The 19,153-nt window shown below is 40.4% G+C and overlaps 3 protein-coding genes across 4 annotated transcripts in view; all 3 read right to left on the bottom strand.

Moving 5' to 3' along the window:
- LOC145728793 (transient-receptor-potential-like protein) overlaps positions 1-10,644 on the bottom strand; it is a 31,735-nt gene extending 21,091 nt beyond the window's left edge. Inside the window, exons 1-2 of one of the 2 annotated variants that reach the window (XM_081979303.1) lie at positions 10,451-10,644; positions 9,607-9,701 (exon numbers count right to left, since the gene is read on the bottom strand). In XM_081979303.1, coding sequence (XP_081835429.1) covers positions 9,607-9,669 — 63 coding nt within the window. In that variant the 5' untranslated portion in view covers positions 9,670-9,701; positions 10,451-10,644. Of the gene's footprint in view, positions 1-9,606; positions 10,153-10,450 lie in introns of those variants that run through there. The other variant, XM_081979304.1, reaches the window with a different exon arrangement.
- The window catches only part of LOC145728794 (uncharacterized), a 66,671-nt gene continuing 53,332 nt past the window's right edge, over positions 5,815-19,153 (bottom strand). Inside the window, exon 2 of the mRNA XM_081979305.1 lies at positions 5,815-5,895. The gene's annotated coding sequence lies outside the window, so the exon portion shown is untranslated. The remainder of the gene's footprint in view (positions 5,896-19,153) is intronic.
- Positions 10,364-12,776, bottom strand: LOC145727826 (uncharacterized). Its single transcript, XM_081977661.1, has 2 exons — positions 12,051-12,776; positions 10,364-10,369 (listed from the first exon to the last, which is right to left on the bottom strand). Exons 1-2 carry the CDS (start codon positions 12,774-12,776, stop codon positions 10,364-10,366), a joined length of 732 nt encoding a protein of 243 aa, XP_081833787.1.

Below are 19,153 nucleotides of genomic sequence, written 5' to 3'. Positions count from 1 at the left end.
TAAATCGGGGTCTTCTCGTTGATCGGCAGCCAAGTTTTCCCGATCCCATGCGATGTCATTTTTCAGAGCGATCCTTCGACAAGGCTTTCCAAATTCAGCTATCTCCAGGCGTTTACAGTGATTGCAACCTTCCACACAAGGTCTTCGTGACACTGCGTCCGCGTTTCCGTGCAAACGTCCCTTTCTGTGTTCAATCTGGAAGTCATATTCTTGAAGTCTTTGCAACCATCGAGCTATTTGTCCTTCTGGATTTTTGAATTGAAATAGCCATTTCAGAGAGGCATGGTCCGTCCTTAGTCTGAATCGTTGTCCGTACAGGTATTTGTGAAACTGCTCGACTGTTTTCACTACGGCTAACAGCTCCTTCCTGGTTACGCAATAATTTCTCTCTGGCTTTGATAGTGATTTGCTGAAATAGGCAATCACTCGTTCTTCACCATCTTGGATTTGAGATAAAACTCCGCCTAAACCAATATTACTAGCATCTGCGTCCACAATAAACTCTTCCCCAGGTCGTGGAAAAGCCAAAACTGGTGGAGAACAAAGGGTTACTTTCAGTTCTTCCATGGCTTCCTGACATGTTGTAGTCCATTCGAAGGGCTGGTTATTCCCCGTCAATTTGTGTAGGGGTCTGGCTATATCAGCAAATCCACGAACAAACCTTCTGTAATAGGAACACAATCCCAGAAAACTTCTTAATTCGTGCTTGTCTTTCGGAACAGGCCAATTTTTTACACCTTCAGTTTTCTTCGGGTCGGTTTTTACTCCTTTTGACGATATAACGTGTCCCAAGTATTCGACTTCTTCTTGGAAAAAGCTGCACTTCTTCGGATTTAATTTCAGGTTTGCCCCTCTGAACTTCTTGAAGATTTCTTCAACGTTTTGCAGGTGTTCTTCAAATGTTTTGCCCATAATAATGATGTCGTCTAAATAAACAAGACAGGTTTTCCAAGTCAATCCTCGTAGAACAGTTTCCATTAATCTTTCGAAGGTTGCCGGAGCATTGCAAAGTCCAAAAGGCATGACGTTAAAATGCCACAAGCCATTTCCAGTTGAGAAGGCAGTTTTCTCTTTGTCCCGTTGATCCATCTCCACTTGCCAGTATCCACTTTTTAGATCCAAGGTGGAAAACCACTTTGCGTTAGCCAGAGTGTCTATGGTGTCATCTATTCTGGGCAAGGGATAACTGTCTTTCTTAGTAACTTCATTTAGTCTTCTATAGTCCACGCAGAATCTTGTCGACCCATCTTTCTTAGTAACAAGTACCACAGGAGAACTCCAAGGGCTGGTGGATGGCTCAATGACGCTGCGATCCGCCATGTCCTGTATAAGATTTTCCACTTCTGCCTGCTTAGCCAATGGGAGTCGTCTGGGTCTTTGCTTAATGGGCAAATAATCCCCTGTTTCAATTTTATGCCTCACTAAATGAGTTCTTCCCAAATCCGTTTCATTTAAGGCGAACACGTCCTTGTAGTCGTGAAGCAAACGACCAAAAGTCTGTTTTTCTTGATCAGTCAAAATTGAGTTCGTCTTTTTCATTAAGTGCACCAAACACTCAGGAAGGTCACTGTCGGGGTTTGGTTTTGTTTCGTGCGACTCCTTAGTCACCATAAGTACTGGTTCGGATTTGGCTATTATATCGCCTTTTTTTAATCTTTGACCACATTCTTTCAAATTGGCGACTTTTACGTATGCTTGGCCGTTTTTCTGCTGGACTAGGGTGCGGGCTACAAGAACTCCCTTCTTCACAGCATCATCTTCCTCTTCATAACTCGGTTCTATCAGCTGAAGTTTGCTCAATTCCGTTTTTCTATCCAAATTAACTTTAACGATGGTCTCTGATCTTGCAGGTAAGTTGACATCTTCTTGCAACGTGACTTTCCTCACACGCATATCTTGTTCGGGTGTCATCATAACAATCTCGTCTTGTCCAGTCTTGATCAGTCTATTCTCCAAATCCAGCTGGAACTTCTGTTGCTCCATAAGATCTAAGCCCATTAAGACGTCATCAGTTATGTTGGCCACAAAAACGGTATGGTTGAAGACATGCCGCCCAAGCTTCACTTCAGCTTCATGGATTCCCAGAGCAGGCATTGACTCACCAGCGGCAGTTTCCAATATAAACTTTGTACCAGTGTCACTAATCCTGCAGTGTTTCACCATGTCCGGCCTTACGATAGTATGGCAAGAACCGGTATCAACAACCATTTGGCAATCCCGGCCGCAAATCTTACCGGTCACTATTAAGCTGGTGTTTTCGTGCTGAAGACGGGCTACTTTAATTATGGTTGGTGGGGCTTGACAGTGTTGCGTAGCCAGCTTTTGCCCCGGAAAACTGGCTGCTCTTCGTTTTCCTGGTTCTGCATTCTTCTAGGTTTGCGGCACTGCGATTGAATGTGCCCCTTTTCTCCACAGTTCCAGCATTCCAATGACCGAGTAAACGTGGTGGTTTGAGCGTTTCGGTTGTTCTGACTTCTTCTATTTAACGCTCCCATTAGTTCTTTTCGAAATGTCTCCAGCTGACGATTCAAGTCTGACTGAGTGATTGTGTGATCTGAATTGGAATATCGGTTTCTCGGTTCCGGTGTAAGGCTACTGACTTGACGCACTCGAGTATGTCCTCGTGATACTTGCTTGACCGCCTCAAACTCCGAAGCGTAGGCAAGAGCATCATGCAATGTTTGGCATCTCGCTAATCGTATTGCTTGCTCTGTCACAATCTTTAAGACCTCGTACAAAAGCCCGTACTGCCATTCGCTCTCTAATGTCGTGAGAGGCCGTTGGATAGGCAAGACAAACTAATCGAGCAATGTCGGCTTCAAACTGTTGAAGTGTTTCCGTGCTTCTTTGGGTCCTACTAGACAACTGAGCTTCGTATACTTGTTCTAGGTGCTTATTTCCAAATCTCATCTCTAAATGTTGGATTAAGTCGTCGTAGTTTTTGTACTGGCTCTCGTCCAAAGTCTGCAAAACCTCCAGTGCTTCTTCTCGAAGTGACAAAACCAAGGCAGTGGCTTTGTCACTTGATGTCCAATTGTTGGCCTCTGCGGCAGCCTCAAACTGTTTTTTGTAAACCTGCCATGAGGTCTTACCGTCGAAAACTGGTGGCTTAATATTTGAGCAGACACTAGAACTGGCGACTACGGTTGGCTTTGAAGACTTTTTCTGTAGTTTGTCAAATTCCTCTCGCAAGATCTGAACGGTCTCCTCCATACCGCTTATCCTCTCATTTACCTTTTCTTCCAAAATTTCCATCCTGTTGTCCATTTCTCCTTTTATTTCATTTATTACTCGGTCTAATTTTTCATCTTGTCGTTGAAACTGGTCTTTAATTTGGTCTTGGCTTGCTTTGAACTGCTCTTGACTTATTTGGCTTGCTTTCATTTCTTCGAACTTTTGGTCCTGACTTGCTTTCATTGCTTGAATCATCTCCATAAGTTGTTTCATTCCTTCATCCATTTTGGCGCTTTGTTGTCGTGTACTCACAGGCATTCAACACACCTTCTGCTTTTGTCGGTTTATTCTGTCTTCCTCTGGAACTCTTCTTCGATTCTCCAATCCCACTTCTGACACCAAATGTACCGTCGTACTCCTTAATAACACACTTCTTGTACAACACTGTATATTGTTTACAAACAATAAACTGACACTGACTTTTAACCTCGTTATCTGACAACTTCGACTTCACTACAACCATCAACTCAACAACTAACTAACCAGGCCTGGTTCAGCTGCTTATATAGGCTTCCATGGTTTCTAGAAAGTTCCCAAATATTCATGAAATTGACTTTCTCTCTCACACTCATTAAGCTATAACATAAATCTCTCTCTATATAAGCAACGGAGCCAGGATTTTCTAGAACACAGACAAAAGAATGTAGAACGTAAACAAAGCAACGTAACATACAGGGGTAACAACAAATAACTAAGAAATCCTAACTAATAATCAAAAGTTCACTTCGCAACAATATTTAAAACTTAATGAAAATTAGCCCACACGGCAGGGGGACCCCATCCCGTAGGCGCGGGAGCCCCAAACGTACAGGGGAGTGCAAAAAATTGTTCAACTATATGTTGTTGAGGGCAGAACAAGGGCAAAATGAACGAAGCAGACCAATTTATTATAAAAAGTTAATTTGAATGTGCGCATAGGGAAACCGTTAAATTTAAGAGTGGGGAGGGAGGGAGGGAGCAAGAAAGAAGAATTATTGATTATTAAAAATTGAGTTCCGCAACCCACAAGACAAGGCACGCCGTGACCCGCAGAGCAAGAAACCCCCCCACCCATGTCACTCCGATCCGGTGTGTCCAACTCAGCGTTTGGCAGCTGACACTTAACAGGTGTAAAATCACCGGGGTGGCTAACATGGTGGACAGAATGACGGCTGACAGAAGACGGATGGTGATTAAAGTAGGAAGGGGAGGGGGAAGTTTAGAGTGGTGTAATGAAGAAGGAAAATTACGACAATTAAAACAAGTTAAAAGAATGAAAAATAATAATTTAAAAGGTCAAGGACTTGAAAAATGCTGTAGCAGCGTGGTTAAGTTGGTCATTGAGGCAGGGGTGCTCTCCATCCTCTATTACTCTGCCAATCTCCAACACCTCCAGCAGACTCATAAGATTGCCCTTATCACAAAAATGCAAGGATTTAAAGCCCTCTTCGGTAGTGAAGGTATGGTTGTTGAAGTGAAGGTGCCGAGCAAAATTAGATCTCATGTTGGTGGCGTCCAAAGTAGGTTTTTTATGGAACTTACCGAACTCTCTAAGGTGTTCATAGATTCTAGTGGAGAATTTTCTACCAGTCTGGCCAACGTAACGAGAATTGCAGTTTGGAGTACAGCAAGTTAACTGATACACTCCGGATCTGTTAAAAAGAGGGGTGGGGTCTTTAGAGTTGCACAGGAATCGACTGGAAGTGTGAGAGACTTTGGAACAATGTCAATTTTGTTACTATAATCAGCAGTTAAAGTTTCCTAAAGTTTTATCCAGCCAGTCTCGAGAAATTTGAGTTAAATCTTTGAGCAAAAAAACAACAAAGTTTTATTGGCCGCATTCACAGGAACAAATTGATTATAAACCGCTAAAAAATTCATATGAAAACTGAAATATGAAAGTTATCCGGGCTTATAAGCCAACACACACGGATCGTTATGTCAATAGTGGATCTAATCATCACCCTAGCCAAAAGAGAGGAGTGATCAAAACCCTATCGGAGCGGGCAAGAAGGATTTGCGAACTATCAGAGTTAGAAAAGGAGCTTATACATCTGGAAAGGGTTTTTGAATGGAGCGGATACAGTAGACAACAATTCAATAGAGCCACTCGCCCAAGAAACATCAAACTACGTAGACAACAAACGGCGGATGTTGAAGAGAAAGTTGGTTGGACTTGCTTACCATACATACACAAGGTCACGGATAGGATTGGATGGATTTTAGAGAAGCGCAAGTTCAACACGGTCTTTAAACCAACCCGCACGATACAACAGAGTCTCAGATCGGCCAAGGACAAACGGGATCGTTTATCGGCTTCTAGAGTGTACAGGATCCCGTGCAGCTGTGGATCCGTATATATTGGAACGACTAAAGGTAGTGTCAACACGAGAATAGCAGAGCACAAGAGAATTTGCAGACTGAGACAGACCGAGAAATCAGCGGTGGCAGAACATGCACTTTCCAAAGGACACGATATTCGTTTTGAAGAGGTGCAGGTTTTGGATCGATCCAAACGTTACTATCCTAGATTAACTAGAGAAGCCATTGAGATCTTTAAGCACGAGAACATCATCTACAGAAAAGATCACATTGTTGGATCGTATTGTTACGATTTTCCCGTGGGTTTACACAAAGTCAGTTTAACTCAACAATTAACAAATTTATTTACACTTCAAAACACTCCGTACAATAATTAATTCAGCTACTAAAAACACTACTACAATTCCACAATTATTCCACTATTTAAACTTTACAAATTCACCCAAATTCACTACTCCCGCCGTCAACACCGCTTTTTTTATATTCGCAAACCACGTTCTAGAATGACCGCAAAACGCTTCGCGATTTGCGTCGAATATGAAAGATGCTTCCAGGTGTCGCTTCCTAACTGTGGCCTACTTTAACACGCGCCCGGCCAAATATTGCGGTGCTTCGATTCCATCCCGAATCGAGTGCTCGTTCAGAAGTATCGAGCATAGTAGGCCCAAACCGTAACAGTATGTAAACGAACGAACGTATATAATCGAGTGTAAACGAACCTTGCGCCAGAAAAGTGCGCGCCGATGCGTGGCAGTTATGCGCAGGTGCAGCCCCCCCTTCGCTCCCAGCTTTTGATAATGTCCGCCGCAGATGTGGACAAAACATCTGGAAGAAATTCCATTGGACTACGGCTTATAAGCCCGGATAACTTTCATATTTAAGTTCAACATACAAAATGTACCATTAAAAAAAAATATGTTAAATTAAGGGCTCTCAAAATTGGTCTATCGTTTTTATCTTTAAATAAGAAAAAACTTGCTAGCCAGCTATGCAATGTAGTTTTTGTTTCATTCCGATATCTTTAAAAACAAAAAGTTACAACTGATCAAAATGTCAAAGTTAATAAAACGCGCTGCCCAAAAATGGCATAATCTGTTCGAAATTCCAAACTTGCAATTAAATTTGTTATTAGATCTGGCAACGCTGCATTTGTAAAACTAATTCTAAAGTACTGATCATAGCCTTCTATAGCCCCCAAAAAAATTGAAAAAGTTATCTATGTTAGTTTTCCAGAACTTTAAATAGGACACTTTACTAGAATCACCGTGTATACGGTTTACTATCAGCTAATAATGAAGAAATAAAGTTTGCAAGTGAATAAAAAAATCGAATAAATTTTGATGTTGATTTCAGTATTCCACGGATTTTCACTACACTTCTATTGTTGCTATGTCCTAACCATAAATTTGTTTTAATTTTTTTTGCATTGTTCTGGTTATGCTTGCTTCGGACATAGTTCTACGGCAAAAATTCAATCAGAAGAAAAAGAAAGTACCTATTCTAAGACAAGCACAAAAATCCAGATAAATCTAAGCTCTTACTTATTAAACCTGGGATTTTATCAATGTCAACATCACTTTGTTAGTAGTAAACTGTCCTCATTCGATAAAAATTACACGTTTTTATAAATGACTGCATTTGTCCTTAATAAAAAGATTCTTGCATCACAAAGAGAAAAAATCAAAGAAGATCGCCCGTAGTAGTGATTATTTGTTTAACACGTCCTAGTCTACATTTAACTTGAAAAATTACAAGAATACGAGCATATCATAAACAAAATTATAAAAATTACAATCCTAAAAATAGTTTCCTGAATATTACTGCTTGCCTATTAAACTCTCAAGTTCAGTTGGTTGTGAAACACACAGTTAGAAAATATCAGTGTTGTGTTTTCAATAGGTACGTAATAATTTGTTGTTATTAGGAGAGTGCTAGCGAAGTGAATTTGATTAAAAAACTTCTAACATATTATCTTTTTAGATTTAAGATAAATGAAAATAACCTCATCTTTCAAAAAATATCCTGTTTGATAAAAAAATTAACAAAATATTTGGCTGCTTGTTTGCTTTTTGAAAAACTTAAAAACTTAGGGTAGTGCTGATTGTAAAAGTTTTATTTTGTAACTGGACTTATCCCTTCTACAAAAAACCAAATACCTTGTATAACATATAATATCCAGGTACATGAAAATAAAACATTCTGAATCACAAGGCACACAACAACTGGAAAAAAATAATTTAAAAACGCGTTACATTACCTCAGACCAATTAATTAATAAAGTCTTTTAACTGTATCCTCTTGGGCCCGTTTTGAAACTCACATATCACTTTCGCTCTGTTTAATCCAATTAAAAGGAAATCGATCACCTCTACTATGGTTTTTCTTTTCCAATAGCTTCAAGTAGGTTAGCTGGCCGATGTGGTAATTCCATTCAGAAAATACGTATTTGCTTGCTGGGAAAGAAATAATGATAATCAAACAAGACAAGCTAACAAAGATTTTCCATCAGATACAGTCGAATTGAACTAGAGTTCAAAACACTCTGTACAATAATTAATTCAGCTACCAAAAACACTACTACAATTCCACAATTATTCCACTATTTAAACTTTACCGCGTTCCCAAATCCACTACTCCTACCGTCGAGACCGCTTCTTTTATATTCGGTAAACCACGTTCTAGAACTCTGAAACTGAAGATGCTTCTCGCTGTATCGCTATCTAACGATGGCCTACTTTAACACGCGCCCGGCCAGATATTGCGGCGCATCGATTCCATCCCGAATAGAGTGCTCGTTCAGAAGTATCGAGCATAGTTGGCCCAAACCGTAACACTATTTAACAAAAAGAGACGGTTGAAAAGAGAAACCGAATTAGAGGGAGATGGACTCTTCCTACCAAAGTTAAGAGACAATCGAGTGATATCGGCTTTGATCGTTGGATATCAGGAGTTTCATTGGTTGGTCATTCAGGTTGTTGAAGAACGTTGTCAGACCATGTCAAATATTTCTTTTAAATTGTCAGTTTAAAGTTAATAATAGTTAATAAAGATTCATATCTTTCAATGATTAAGAGGCGAATTTAAAACACTTTGACTCAAAATGAGTTCAAAACAATGATTATCAGAAATTAGTTAATATTTGAATCTGAAAATTGGATGCATTTTTATTTCAAAATGAAATAAGATAAGAGACAACCGGCAACATGTTTCCTACCAAAGACAAACCGAGGGGCAGTTTGGGCATGTCAGGAGATGTTCTATTGTCTGTACTGCGCCGCAGTCACACTTGTCGTCATTTGGCTCGGATAGTCTCCATTTGATCAAGTTTGTTTTTACAGGTGCGACACCAGTTCGAATGCGATTTAGCGTCTTCCAGGTTTTAGTCACTTAAGACACCACTGGGCGGGTCCTCTGAGAGAGGATAGTTGGCTGGTGGTTCATCTAATGGATCTTTAAGAAATCGGTGTCTGGATTTCAATCTGTGAGATGATGGGCAGCTGGAGGTAAATAGGTCATGGCGATAGTCGAAGGTTTTTTTAAACTTTTCAGAATGTTCGTGAGCTGCTCTTCTTAATTTGGGATCGCTGAAAAGCTCTATACAAGGTTCCCCAGTTCTGTGGGCTTCATGCATCCCGTCACCAGCCTCATTGAGGCTTATGTCGACTTTTTTGGCATGCGCCGATCTGGACCATACAGGACATGAGTACTCGGCTGTGGAGAAGCAAAGTGGTTTTGAGGACAGTTGGTTTGGATCCCCATTTGCTATTTGTTAGTTTCCTCAGGATGTTATTTCTTTTGGCCACTTAGTGACGGGTCTTTTCACATTGATGCCTATATGTAAGTGATCTATCGAGTGTTACTCCGAGATATATTGGCTTCTTAAAATGGGACTTAAAATTTTTCTCTCATTAGATATCCAAAACTCAACTAACTGCTTGTTACAGTCGGCTAATAATTATTATACGCTCGTTGAATAATATACTATTATAAAAGTGATGCAAGTGGTTTAACCTCTATATGATTGCTACAACTAAAATTGATATAAGAATATTTGATTCTAAAGTAACTTACCTGATGAAATTGATGAGTCAAAAAATTGGAAAAACGACTAGGAACAGACCAGCGACAAGGCATCGTAAGCTCTTAAGCCTTAGCTCCGTTTTTTTCTAATAAAAAAATTGTATAATTCAATTACACAGTTTCAAATACAATGTTTTATCAAAATTAAACGATATTAAATTTGGGTTCGTTTCTGTGTATGTTATACTATTATTATTTAAATTGCTATAAAAAATCATATTCGAAAAGGTCTATTTCCTGGAGGTAACTGCAGCAAGTAGTAAGTAAACGTTAATATATATAAAGATTAGTTTTTCACCAAGTTTCATACACCTATACATATTTCCAATAATTTTTCCAATGCGCTTTCTTATAATCAATTACCTTATTGACTTTTATGTTAATTTTTCACTATGTATAATTATCTTATTGAATATAAACAATTCAAATATTGAGTTGACCATTTTTTTCATAGTAGATATACATACCTACATACTTTTCACAACTGATTGCGAAAAGTAAAACGTTGTGTCACTGGCAAGGGTTATGAAAAGTGTCACTTTACATGTCAAAATTAGAAAAATAACTTATCACACTATTGTGGTAAAATCGCTCATTACTAACTCAATCATTACTCTCATTAAACTTTTACAATCAGCACTACCCTAAGTTTTTAAGTTTTTCAAAAAGCAAACAAGCAGCCAAATATTTTGTTAATTTTTTTATCAAACAGGATATTTTTTGAAAGATGAGGTTATTTTCATTTATCTTAAATCTAAAAAGATAATATGTTAGAAGTTTTTTAATCAAATTCACTTCGCTAGCACTCTCCTAATAACAACAAATTATTACGTACCTATTGAAAACACAACACTGATATTTTCTAACTGTGTGTTTCACAACCAACTGAACTTGAGAGTTTAATAGGCAAGCAGTAATATTCAGGAAACTATTTTTAGGATTGTAATTTTTATAATTTTGTTTATGATATGCTCGTATTCTTGTAATTTTTCAAGTTAAATGTAGACTAGGACGTGTTAAACAAATAATCACTACTACGGGCGATCTTCTTTGATTTTTTCTCTTTGTGATGCAAGAATCTTTTTATTAAGGACAAATGCAGTCATTTATAAAAACGTGTAATTTTTATCGAATGAGGACAGTTTACTACTAACAAAGTGATGTTGACATTGATAAAATCCCAGGTTTAATAAGTAAGAGCTTAGATTTATCTGGATTTTTGTGCTTGTCTTAGAATAGGTACTTTCTTTTTCTTCTGATTGAATTTTTGCCGTAGAACTATGTCCGAAGCAAGCATAACCAGAACAATGCAAAAAAAATTAAAACAAATTTATGGTTAGGACATAGCAACAATAGAAGTGTAGTGAAAATCCGTGGAATACTGAAATCAACATCAAAATTTATTCGATTTTTTTATTCACTTGCAAACTTTATTTCTTCATTATTAGCTGATAGTAAACCGTATACACGGTGATTCTAGTAAAGTGTCCTATTTAAAGTTCTGGAAAACTAACATAGATAACTTTTTCAATTTTTTTGGGGGCTATAGAAGGCTATGATCAGTACTTTAGAATTAGTTTTACAAATGCAGCGTTGCCAGATCTAATAACAAATTTAATTGCAAGTTTGGAATTTCGAACAGATTATGCCATTTTTGGGCAGCGCGTTTTATTAACTTTGACATTTTGATCAGTTGTAACTTTTTGTTTTTAAAGATATCGGAATGAAACAAAAACTACATTGCATAGCTGGCTAGCAAGTTTTTTCTTATTTAAAGATAAAAACGATAGACCAATTTTGAGAGCCCTTAATTTAACATATTTTTTTTTAATGGTACATTTTGTATGTTGAACTTAAATATGAAAGTTATCCGGGCTTATAAGCCGTAGTCCAATGGAATTTCTTCCAGATGTTTTGTCCACATCTGCGGCGGACATTATCAAAAGCTGGGAGCGAAGGGGGGGCTGCACCTGCGCATAACTGCCACGCATCGGCGCGCACTTTTCTGGCGCAAGGTTCGTTTACACTCGATTATATACGTTCGTTCGTTTACATACTGTTACGGTTTGGGCCTACTATGCTCGATACTTCTGAACGAGCACTCGATTCGGGATGGAATCGAAGCACCGCAATATTTGGCCGGGCGCGTGTTAAAGTAGGCCACAGTTAGGAAGCGACACCTGGAAGCATCTTTCATATTCGACGCAAATCGCGAAGCGTTTTGCGGTCATTCTAGAACGTGGTTTGCGAATATAAAAAAAGCGGTGTTGACGGCGGGAGTAGTGAATTTGGGTGAATTTGTAAAGTTTAAATAGTGGAATAATTGTGGAATTGTAGTAGTGTTTTTAGTAGCTGAATTAATTATTGTACGGAGTGTTTTGAAGTGTAAATAAATTTGTTAATTGTTGAGTTAAACTGACTTTGTGTAAACCCACGGGAAAATCGTAACAATACGATCCAACAATGTGATCTTTTCTGTAGATGATGTTCTCGTGCTTAAAGATCTCAATGGCTTCTCTAGTTAATCTAGGATAGTAACGTTTGGATCGATCCAAAACCTGCACCTCTTCAAAACGAATATCGTGTCCTTTGGAAAGTGCATGTTCTGCCACCGCTGATTTCTCGGTCTGTCTCAGTCTGCAAATTCTCTTGTGCTCTGCTATTCTCGTGTTGACACTACCTTTAGTCGTTCCAATATATACGGATCCACAGCTGCACGGGATCCTGTACACTCTAGAAGCCGATAAACGATCCCGTTTGTCCTTGGCCGATCTGAGACTCTGTTGTATCGTGCGGGTTGGTTTAAAGACCGTGTTGAACTTGCGCTTCTCTAAAATCCATCCAATCCTATCCGTGACCTTGTGTATGTATGGTAAGCAAGTCCAACCAACTTTCTCTTCAACATCCGCCGTTTGTTGTCTACGTAGTTTGATGTTTCTTGGGCGAGTGGCTCTATTGAATTGTTGTCTACTGTATCCGCTCCATTCAAAAACCCTTTCCAGATGTATAAGCTCCTTTTCTAACTCTGATAGTTCGCAAATCCTTCTTGCCCGCTCCGATAGGGTTTTGATCACTCCTCTCTTTTGGCTAGGGTGATGATTAGATCCACTATTGACATAACGATCCGTGTGTGTTGGCTTATAAGCCCGGATAACTTTCATATTTCAGTTTTCATATGAATTTTTTAGCGGTTTATAATCAATTTGTTCCTGTGAATGCGGCCAATAAAACTTTGTTGTTTTTTTGCTCAAAGATTTAACTCAAATTTCTCGAGACTGGCTGGATAAAACTTTAGGAAACTTTAACTGCTGATTATAGTAACAAAATTGACATTGTTCCAAAGTCTCTCACACTTCCAGTCGATTCCTGTGCAACTCTAAAGACCCCACCCCTCTTTTTAACAGATCCGGAGTGTATCAGTTAACTTGCTGTACTCCAAACTGCAATTCTCGTTACGTTGGCCAGACTGGTAGAAAATTCTCCACTAGAATCTATGAACACCTTAGAGAGTTCGGTAAGTTCCATAAAAAACCTACTTTGGACGCCACCAACATGAGATCTAATTTTGCTCGGCACCTTCACTTCAACAACCATACCTTCACTACCGAAGAGGGCTTTAAATCCTTGCATTTTTGTGATAAGGGCAATCTTATGAGTCTGCTGGAGGTGTTGGAGATTGGCAGAGTAATAGAGGATGGAGAGCACCCCTGCCTCAATGACCAACTTAACCACGCTGCTACAGCATTTTTCAAGTCCTTGACCTTTTAAATTATTATTTTTCATTCTTTTAACTTGTTTTAATTGTCGTAATTTTCCTTCTTCATTACACCACTCTAAACTTCCCCCTCCCCTTCCTACTTTAATCACCATCCGTCTTCTGTCACCCGTCATTCTGTCCACCATGTTAGCCACCCCGGTGATTTTACACCTGTTAAGTGTCAGCTGCCAAACGCTGAGTTGGACACACCGGATCGGAGTGACATGGGTGGGGGGGTTTCTTGCTCTGCGGGTCACGGCGTGCCTTGTCTTGTGGGTTGCGGAACTCAATTTTTAATAATCAATAATTCTTCTTTCTTGCTCCCTCCCTCCCTCCCCACTCTTAAATTTAACGGTTTCCCTATGCGCACATTCAAATTAACTTTTTATAATAAATTGGTCTGCTTCGTTCATTTTGCCCTTGTTCTGCCCTCAACAACATATAGTTGAACAATTTTTTGCACTCCCCTGTACGTTTGGGGCTCCCGCGCCTACGGGATGGGGTCCCCCTGCCGTGTGGGCTAATTTTCATTAAGTTTTAAATATTGTTGCGAAGTGAACTTTTGATTATTAGTTAGGATTTCTTAGTTATTTGTTGTTACCCCTGTATGTTACGTTGCTTTGTTTACGTTCTACATTCTTTTGTCTGTGTTCTAGAAAATCCTGGCTCCGTTGCTTATATAGAGAGAGATTTATGTTATAGCTTAATGAGTGTGAGAGAGAAAGTCAATTTCATGAATATTTGGGAACTTTCTAGAAACCATGGAAGCCTATATAAGCAGCTGAACCAGGCCTGGTTAGTTAGTTGTTGAGTTGATGGTTGTAGTGAAGTCGAAGTTGTCAGATAACGAGGTTAAAAGTCAGTGTCAGTTTATTGTTTGTAAACAATATACAGTGTTGTACAAGAAGTGTGTTATTAAGGAGTACGACGGTACATTTGGTGTCAGAAGTGGGATTGGAGAATCGAAGAAGAGTTCCAGAGGAAGACAGAATAAACCGACAAAAGCAGAAGGTGTGTTGAATGCCTGTGAGTACACGACAACAAAGCGCCAAAATGGATGAAGGAATGAAACAACTTATGGAGATGATTCAAGCAATGAAAGCAAGTCAGGACCAAAAGTTCGAAGAAATGAAAGCAAGCCAAATAAGTCAAGAGCAGTTCAAAGCAAGCCAAGACCAAATTAAAGACCAGTTTCAACGACAAGATGAAAAATTAGACCGAGTAATAAATGAAATAAAAGGAGAAATGGACAACAGGATGGAAATTTTGGAAGAAAAGGTAAATGAGAGGATAAGCGGTATGGAGGAGACCGTTCAGATCTTGCGAGAGGAATTTGACAAACTACAGAAAAAGTCTTCAAAGCCAACCGTAGTCGCCAGTTCTAGTGTCTGCTCAAATATTAAGCCACCAGTTTTCGACGGTAAGACCTCATGGCAGGTTTACAAAAAACAGTTTGAGGCTGCCGCAGAGGCCAACAATTGGACATCAAGTGACAAAGCCACTGCCTTGGTTTTGTCACTTCGAGAAGAAGCACTGGAGGTTTTGCAGACTTTGGACGAGAGCCAGTACAAAAACTACGACGACTTAATCCAACATTTAGAGATGAGATTTGGAAATAAGCACCTAGAACAAGTATACGAAGCTCAGTTGTCTAGTAGGACCCAAAGAAGCACGGAAACACTTCAACAGTTTGAAGCCGACATTGCTCGATTAGTTTGTCTTGCCTATCCAACGGCCTCTCACGACATTAGAGAGCGAATGGCAGTACGGGCTTTTGTACGAGGTCTTAAAGATTGTGACAGAGCAAGCAATACGATTAGCGAGATGCCAAACATTGCATGATGCTCTTGCCTACGCTTCGGAGTTTGAGGCGGTCAAGCAAGTATCACGAGGACATACTCGAGTGCGTCAAGTCAGTAGCCTTACACCGGAACCGAGAAACCGATATTCCAATTCAGATCACACAATCACTCAGTCAGACTTGAATCGTCAGCTGGAGACATTTCGAAAAGAACTAATGGGAGCGTTAAATAGAAGAAGTCAGAACAACCGAAACGCTCAAACCACCACGTTTACTCGGTCATTGGAATGCTGGAACTGTGGAGAAAAGGGGCACATTCAATCGCAGTGCCGCAAACCTAGAAGAATGCAGAACCAGGAAAACGAAGAGCAGCCAGTTTTCCGGGGCAAAAGCTGGCTACGCAACACTGTCAAGCCCCACCAACCATAATTAAAGTAGCCCGTCTTCAGCACGAAAACACCAGCTTAATAGTGACCGGTAAGATTTGCGGCCGGGATTGCCAAATGGTTGTTGATACCGGTTCTTGCCATACTATCGTAAGGCCGGACATGGTGAAACACTGCAGGATTAGTGACACTGGTACAAAGTTTATATTGGAAACTGCCGCTGGTGAGTCAATGCCTGCTCTGGGAATCCATGAAGCTGAAGTGAAGCTTGGGCGGCATGTCTTCAACCATACCGTTTTTGTGGCCAACATAACTGATGACGTCTTAATGGGCTTAGATCTTATGGAGCAACAGAAGTTCCAGCTGGATTTGGAGAATAGACTGATCAAGACTGGACAAGACGAGATTGTTATGATGACACCCGAACAAGATATGCGTGTGAGGAAAGTCACGTTGCAAGAAGATGTCAACTTACCTGCAAGATCAGAGACCATCGTTAAAGTTAATTTGGATAGAAAAACGGAATTGAGCAAACTTCAGCTGATAGAACCGAGTTATGAAGAGGAAGATGATGCTGTGAAGAAGGGAGTTCTTGTAGCCCGCACCCTAGTCCAGCAGAAAAACGGCCAAGCATACGTAAAAGTCGCCAATTTGAAAGAATGTGGTCAAAGATTAAAAAAAGGCGATATAATAGCCAAATCCGAACCAGTACTTATGGTGACTAAGGAGTCGCACGAAACAAAACCAAACCCCGACAGTGACCTTCCTGAGTGTTTGGTGCACTTAATGAAAAAGACGAACTCAATTTTGACTGATCAAGAAAAACAGACTTTTGGTCGTTTGCTTCACGACTACAAGGACGTGTTCGCCTTAAATGAAACGGATTTGGGAAGAACTCATTTAGTGAGGCATAAAATTGAAACAGGGGATTATTTGCCCATTAAGCAAAGACCCAGACGACTCCCATTGGCTAAGCAGGCAGAAGTGGAAAATCTTATACAGGACATGGCGGATCGCAGCGTCATTGAGCCATCCACCAGCCCTTGGAGTTCTCCTGTGGTACTTGTTACTAAGAAAGATGGGTCGACAAGATTCTGCGTGGACTATAGAAGACTAAATGAAGTTACTAAGAAAGACAGTTATCCCTTGCCCAGAATAGATGACACCATAGACACTCTGGCTAACGCAAAGTGGTTTTCCACCTTGGATCTAAAAAGTGGATACTGGCAAGTGGAGATGGATCAACGGGACAAAGAGAAAACTGCCTTCTCAACTGGAAATGGCTTGTGGCATTTTAACGTCATGCCTTTTGGACTTTGCAATGCTCCGGCAACCTTCGAAAGATTAATGGAAACTGTTCTACGAGGATTGACTTGGAAAACCTGTCTTGTTTATTTAGACGACATCATTATTATGGGCAAAACATTTGAAGAACACCTGCAAAACGTTGAAGAAATCTTCAAGAAGTTCAGAGGGGCAAACCTGAAATTAAATCCGAAGAAGTGCAGCTTTTTCCAAGAAGAAGTCGAATACTTGGGACACGTTATATCGTCAAAAGGAGTAAAAACCGACCCGAAGAAAACTGAAGGTGTAAAAAATTGGCCTGTTCCGAAAGACAAGCACGAATTAAGAAGTTTTCTGGGATTGTGTTCCTATTACAGAAGGTTTGTTCGTGGATTTGCTGATATAGCCAGACCCCTACACAAATTGACGGGGAATAACCAGCCCTTCGAATGGACTACAACATGTCAGGAAGCCATGGAAGAACTGAAAGTAACCCTTTGTTCTCCACCAGTTTTGGCTTTTCCACGACCTGGGGAAGAGTTTATTGTGGACGCAGATGCTAGTAATATTGGTTTAGGCGGAGTTTTATCTCAAATCCAAGATGGTGAAGAACGAGTGATTGCCTATTTCAGCAAATCACTATCAAAGCCAGAGAGAAATTATTGCGTAACCAGGAAGGAGCTGTTAGCCGTAGTGAAAACAGTCGAGCAGTTTCACAAATACCTGTACGGACAACGATTCAGACTAAGGACGGACCATGCCTCTCTGAAATGGCTATTTCAATTCAAAAATCCAGAAGGACAAATAGCTCGATGGTTGCAAAGACTTCAAGAATATGACTTCCAGATTGAACACAGAAAGGGACGTTTGCACGGAAACGCGGACGCAGTGTCACGAAGACCTTGTGTGGAAGGTTGCAATCACTGTAAACGCCTGGAGATAGCTGAATTTGGAAAGCCTTGTCGAAGGATCGCTCTGAAAAATGACATCGCATGGGATCGGGAAAACTTGGCTGCCGATCAACGAGAAGACCCCGATTTAGGACAGATAATTAACTGGAAAGGGCGTGGAGAAAGACCAAATTGGGAGGAGATTTCCGCTAAGTCTCCAACATTAAAGGGATATTGGGCATTATGGGAGTCCCTTATTATTGATGGAGATTTACTAAAAAGAAAATGGGAAAGTCCGGATGGGAAAGAAGAACGACTACAGGTAGTTCTGCCAAGAAACCGAGTTAGTGACGTACTGAAAGAAGCCCATAGTGGAATTGGTGTAGGGCACTTTGGCATCAACAAAACGTTAAATAAAGTTAGGGAAAGGTTCTATTGGCTACAAAGCCGCTCAGATGTAGAAGATTGGTGTCGGCGTTGCGCAGACTGTTTCAGTAGCAAGGGTCCCAAAACTCGGAGCCGAGGATGTATGAAGCAGTATAATGTCGGAGCTCCGTTTGAGAGGATTGCCGTTGATGTAGCTGGACCTTTTCCCAAAACTAATTCCGGAAATCGCTATGTCTTGGTCGCAATGGACTACTTCAGTAAATGGCCAGAAGTGTACGCAATACCAAACCAGGAAGCCGCTACTGTAGCAGAAGTTCTGGTTGACAACTTCTTCTGCAGATTTGGAGTACCGAGGGAGCTGCATTCTGATCAAGGGCGTAATTTCGAATCGGCAGTATTCACGGAAGTGTGTGACCGATTGGGAATTAAGAAAACCAGAACTACTCCATTACACCCACAGTCAGACGGAATGGTGGAACGTTTCAACCGGACACTAGACAACTACCTAAGGACAGTCGTCGATAACAATCAGACAGATTGGGATCAGCACATTCCGTTGTTCCTGATGGCTTATCGATCGGCAGTACATGATTCCACTGGCAAAACACCAGCTAGTGTTGTCTTTGGAAGGGAGCTTCGTTTGCCAATGGATCTTCTTTTTGGACGACCGGAAGAACCCCCAGCCTCTTGTGATAGCTATTCAGAAAAATTGGCGCAACGCTTGCACGTAATCCATGAGGAAGTCCGGCAGAAGTTGAAATTTGCAAGCGACCGACTAAAGACAAGATATGACAAAAGGGCCAACAGCAGCGGATTCCAAGCCGGTGATCAGGTCTGGTTATACAATCCTGCTCGAAAGAAAGGAAAGTCACCGAACCTACAGAGGTCATGGGAGGGACCCTACGACGTTATAAAGCGTCTGAACGACGTCGTCTACAGAATACAGCGAGGACATCGGGCGAAAATGAAAATAGTTCACCTGGATCGACTTGCACCTTACCGACCACCCAAAGCTGGTGAAGTTGATGATCGG

Source organism: Ips typographus, linkage group LG4 (genome assembly GCF_016097725.1).
Source record: "Ips typographus isolate SLU linkage group LG4, UJ_Ityp_2.0, whole genome shotgun sequence".
NCBI classification, from domain to species: Eukaryota; Metazoa; Arthropoda; class Insecta; order Coleoptera; family Curculionidae; genus Ips; species Ips typographus.
The sequence above is the reverse complement of the archived record's forward strand: the minus strand, read 5'-3'. Positions and strand labels throughout refer to the sequence as shown.

Bases quoted from the DNA above. Each gene is read 5' to 3' on its own strand.
- LOC145727826 (XM_081977661.1), bottom strand. From the start codon at position 12,776: ATGAAAGTTATCCGGGCTTATAAGCCAACACACACGGATCGTTATGTC.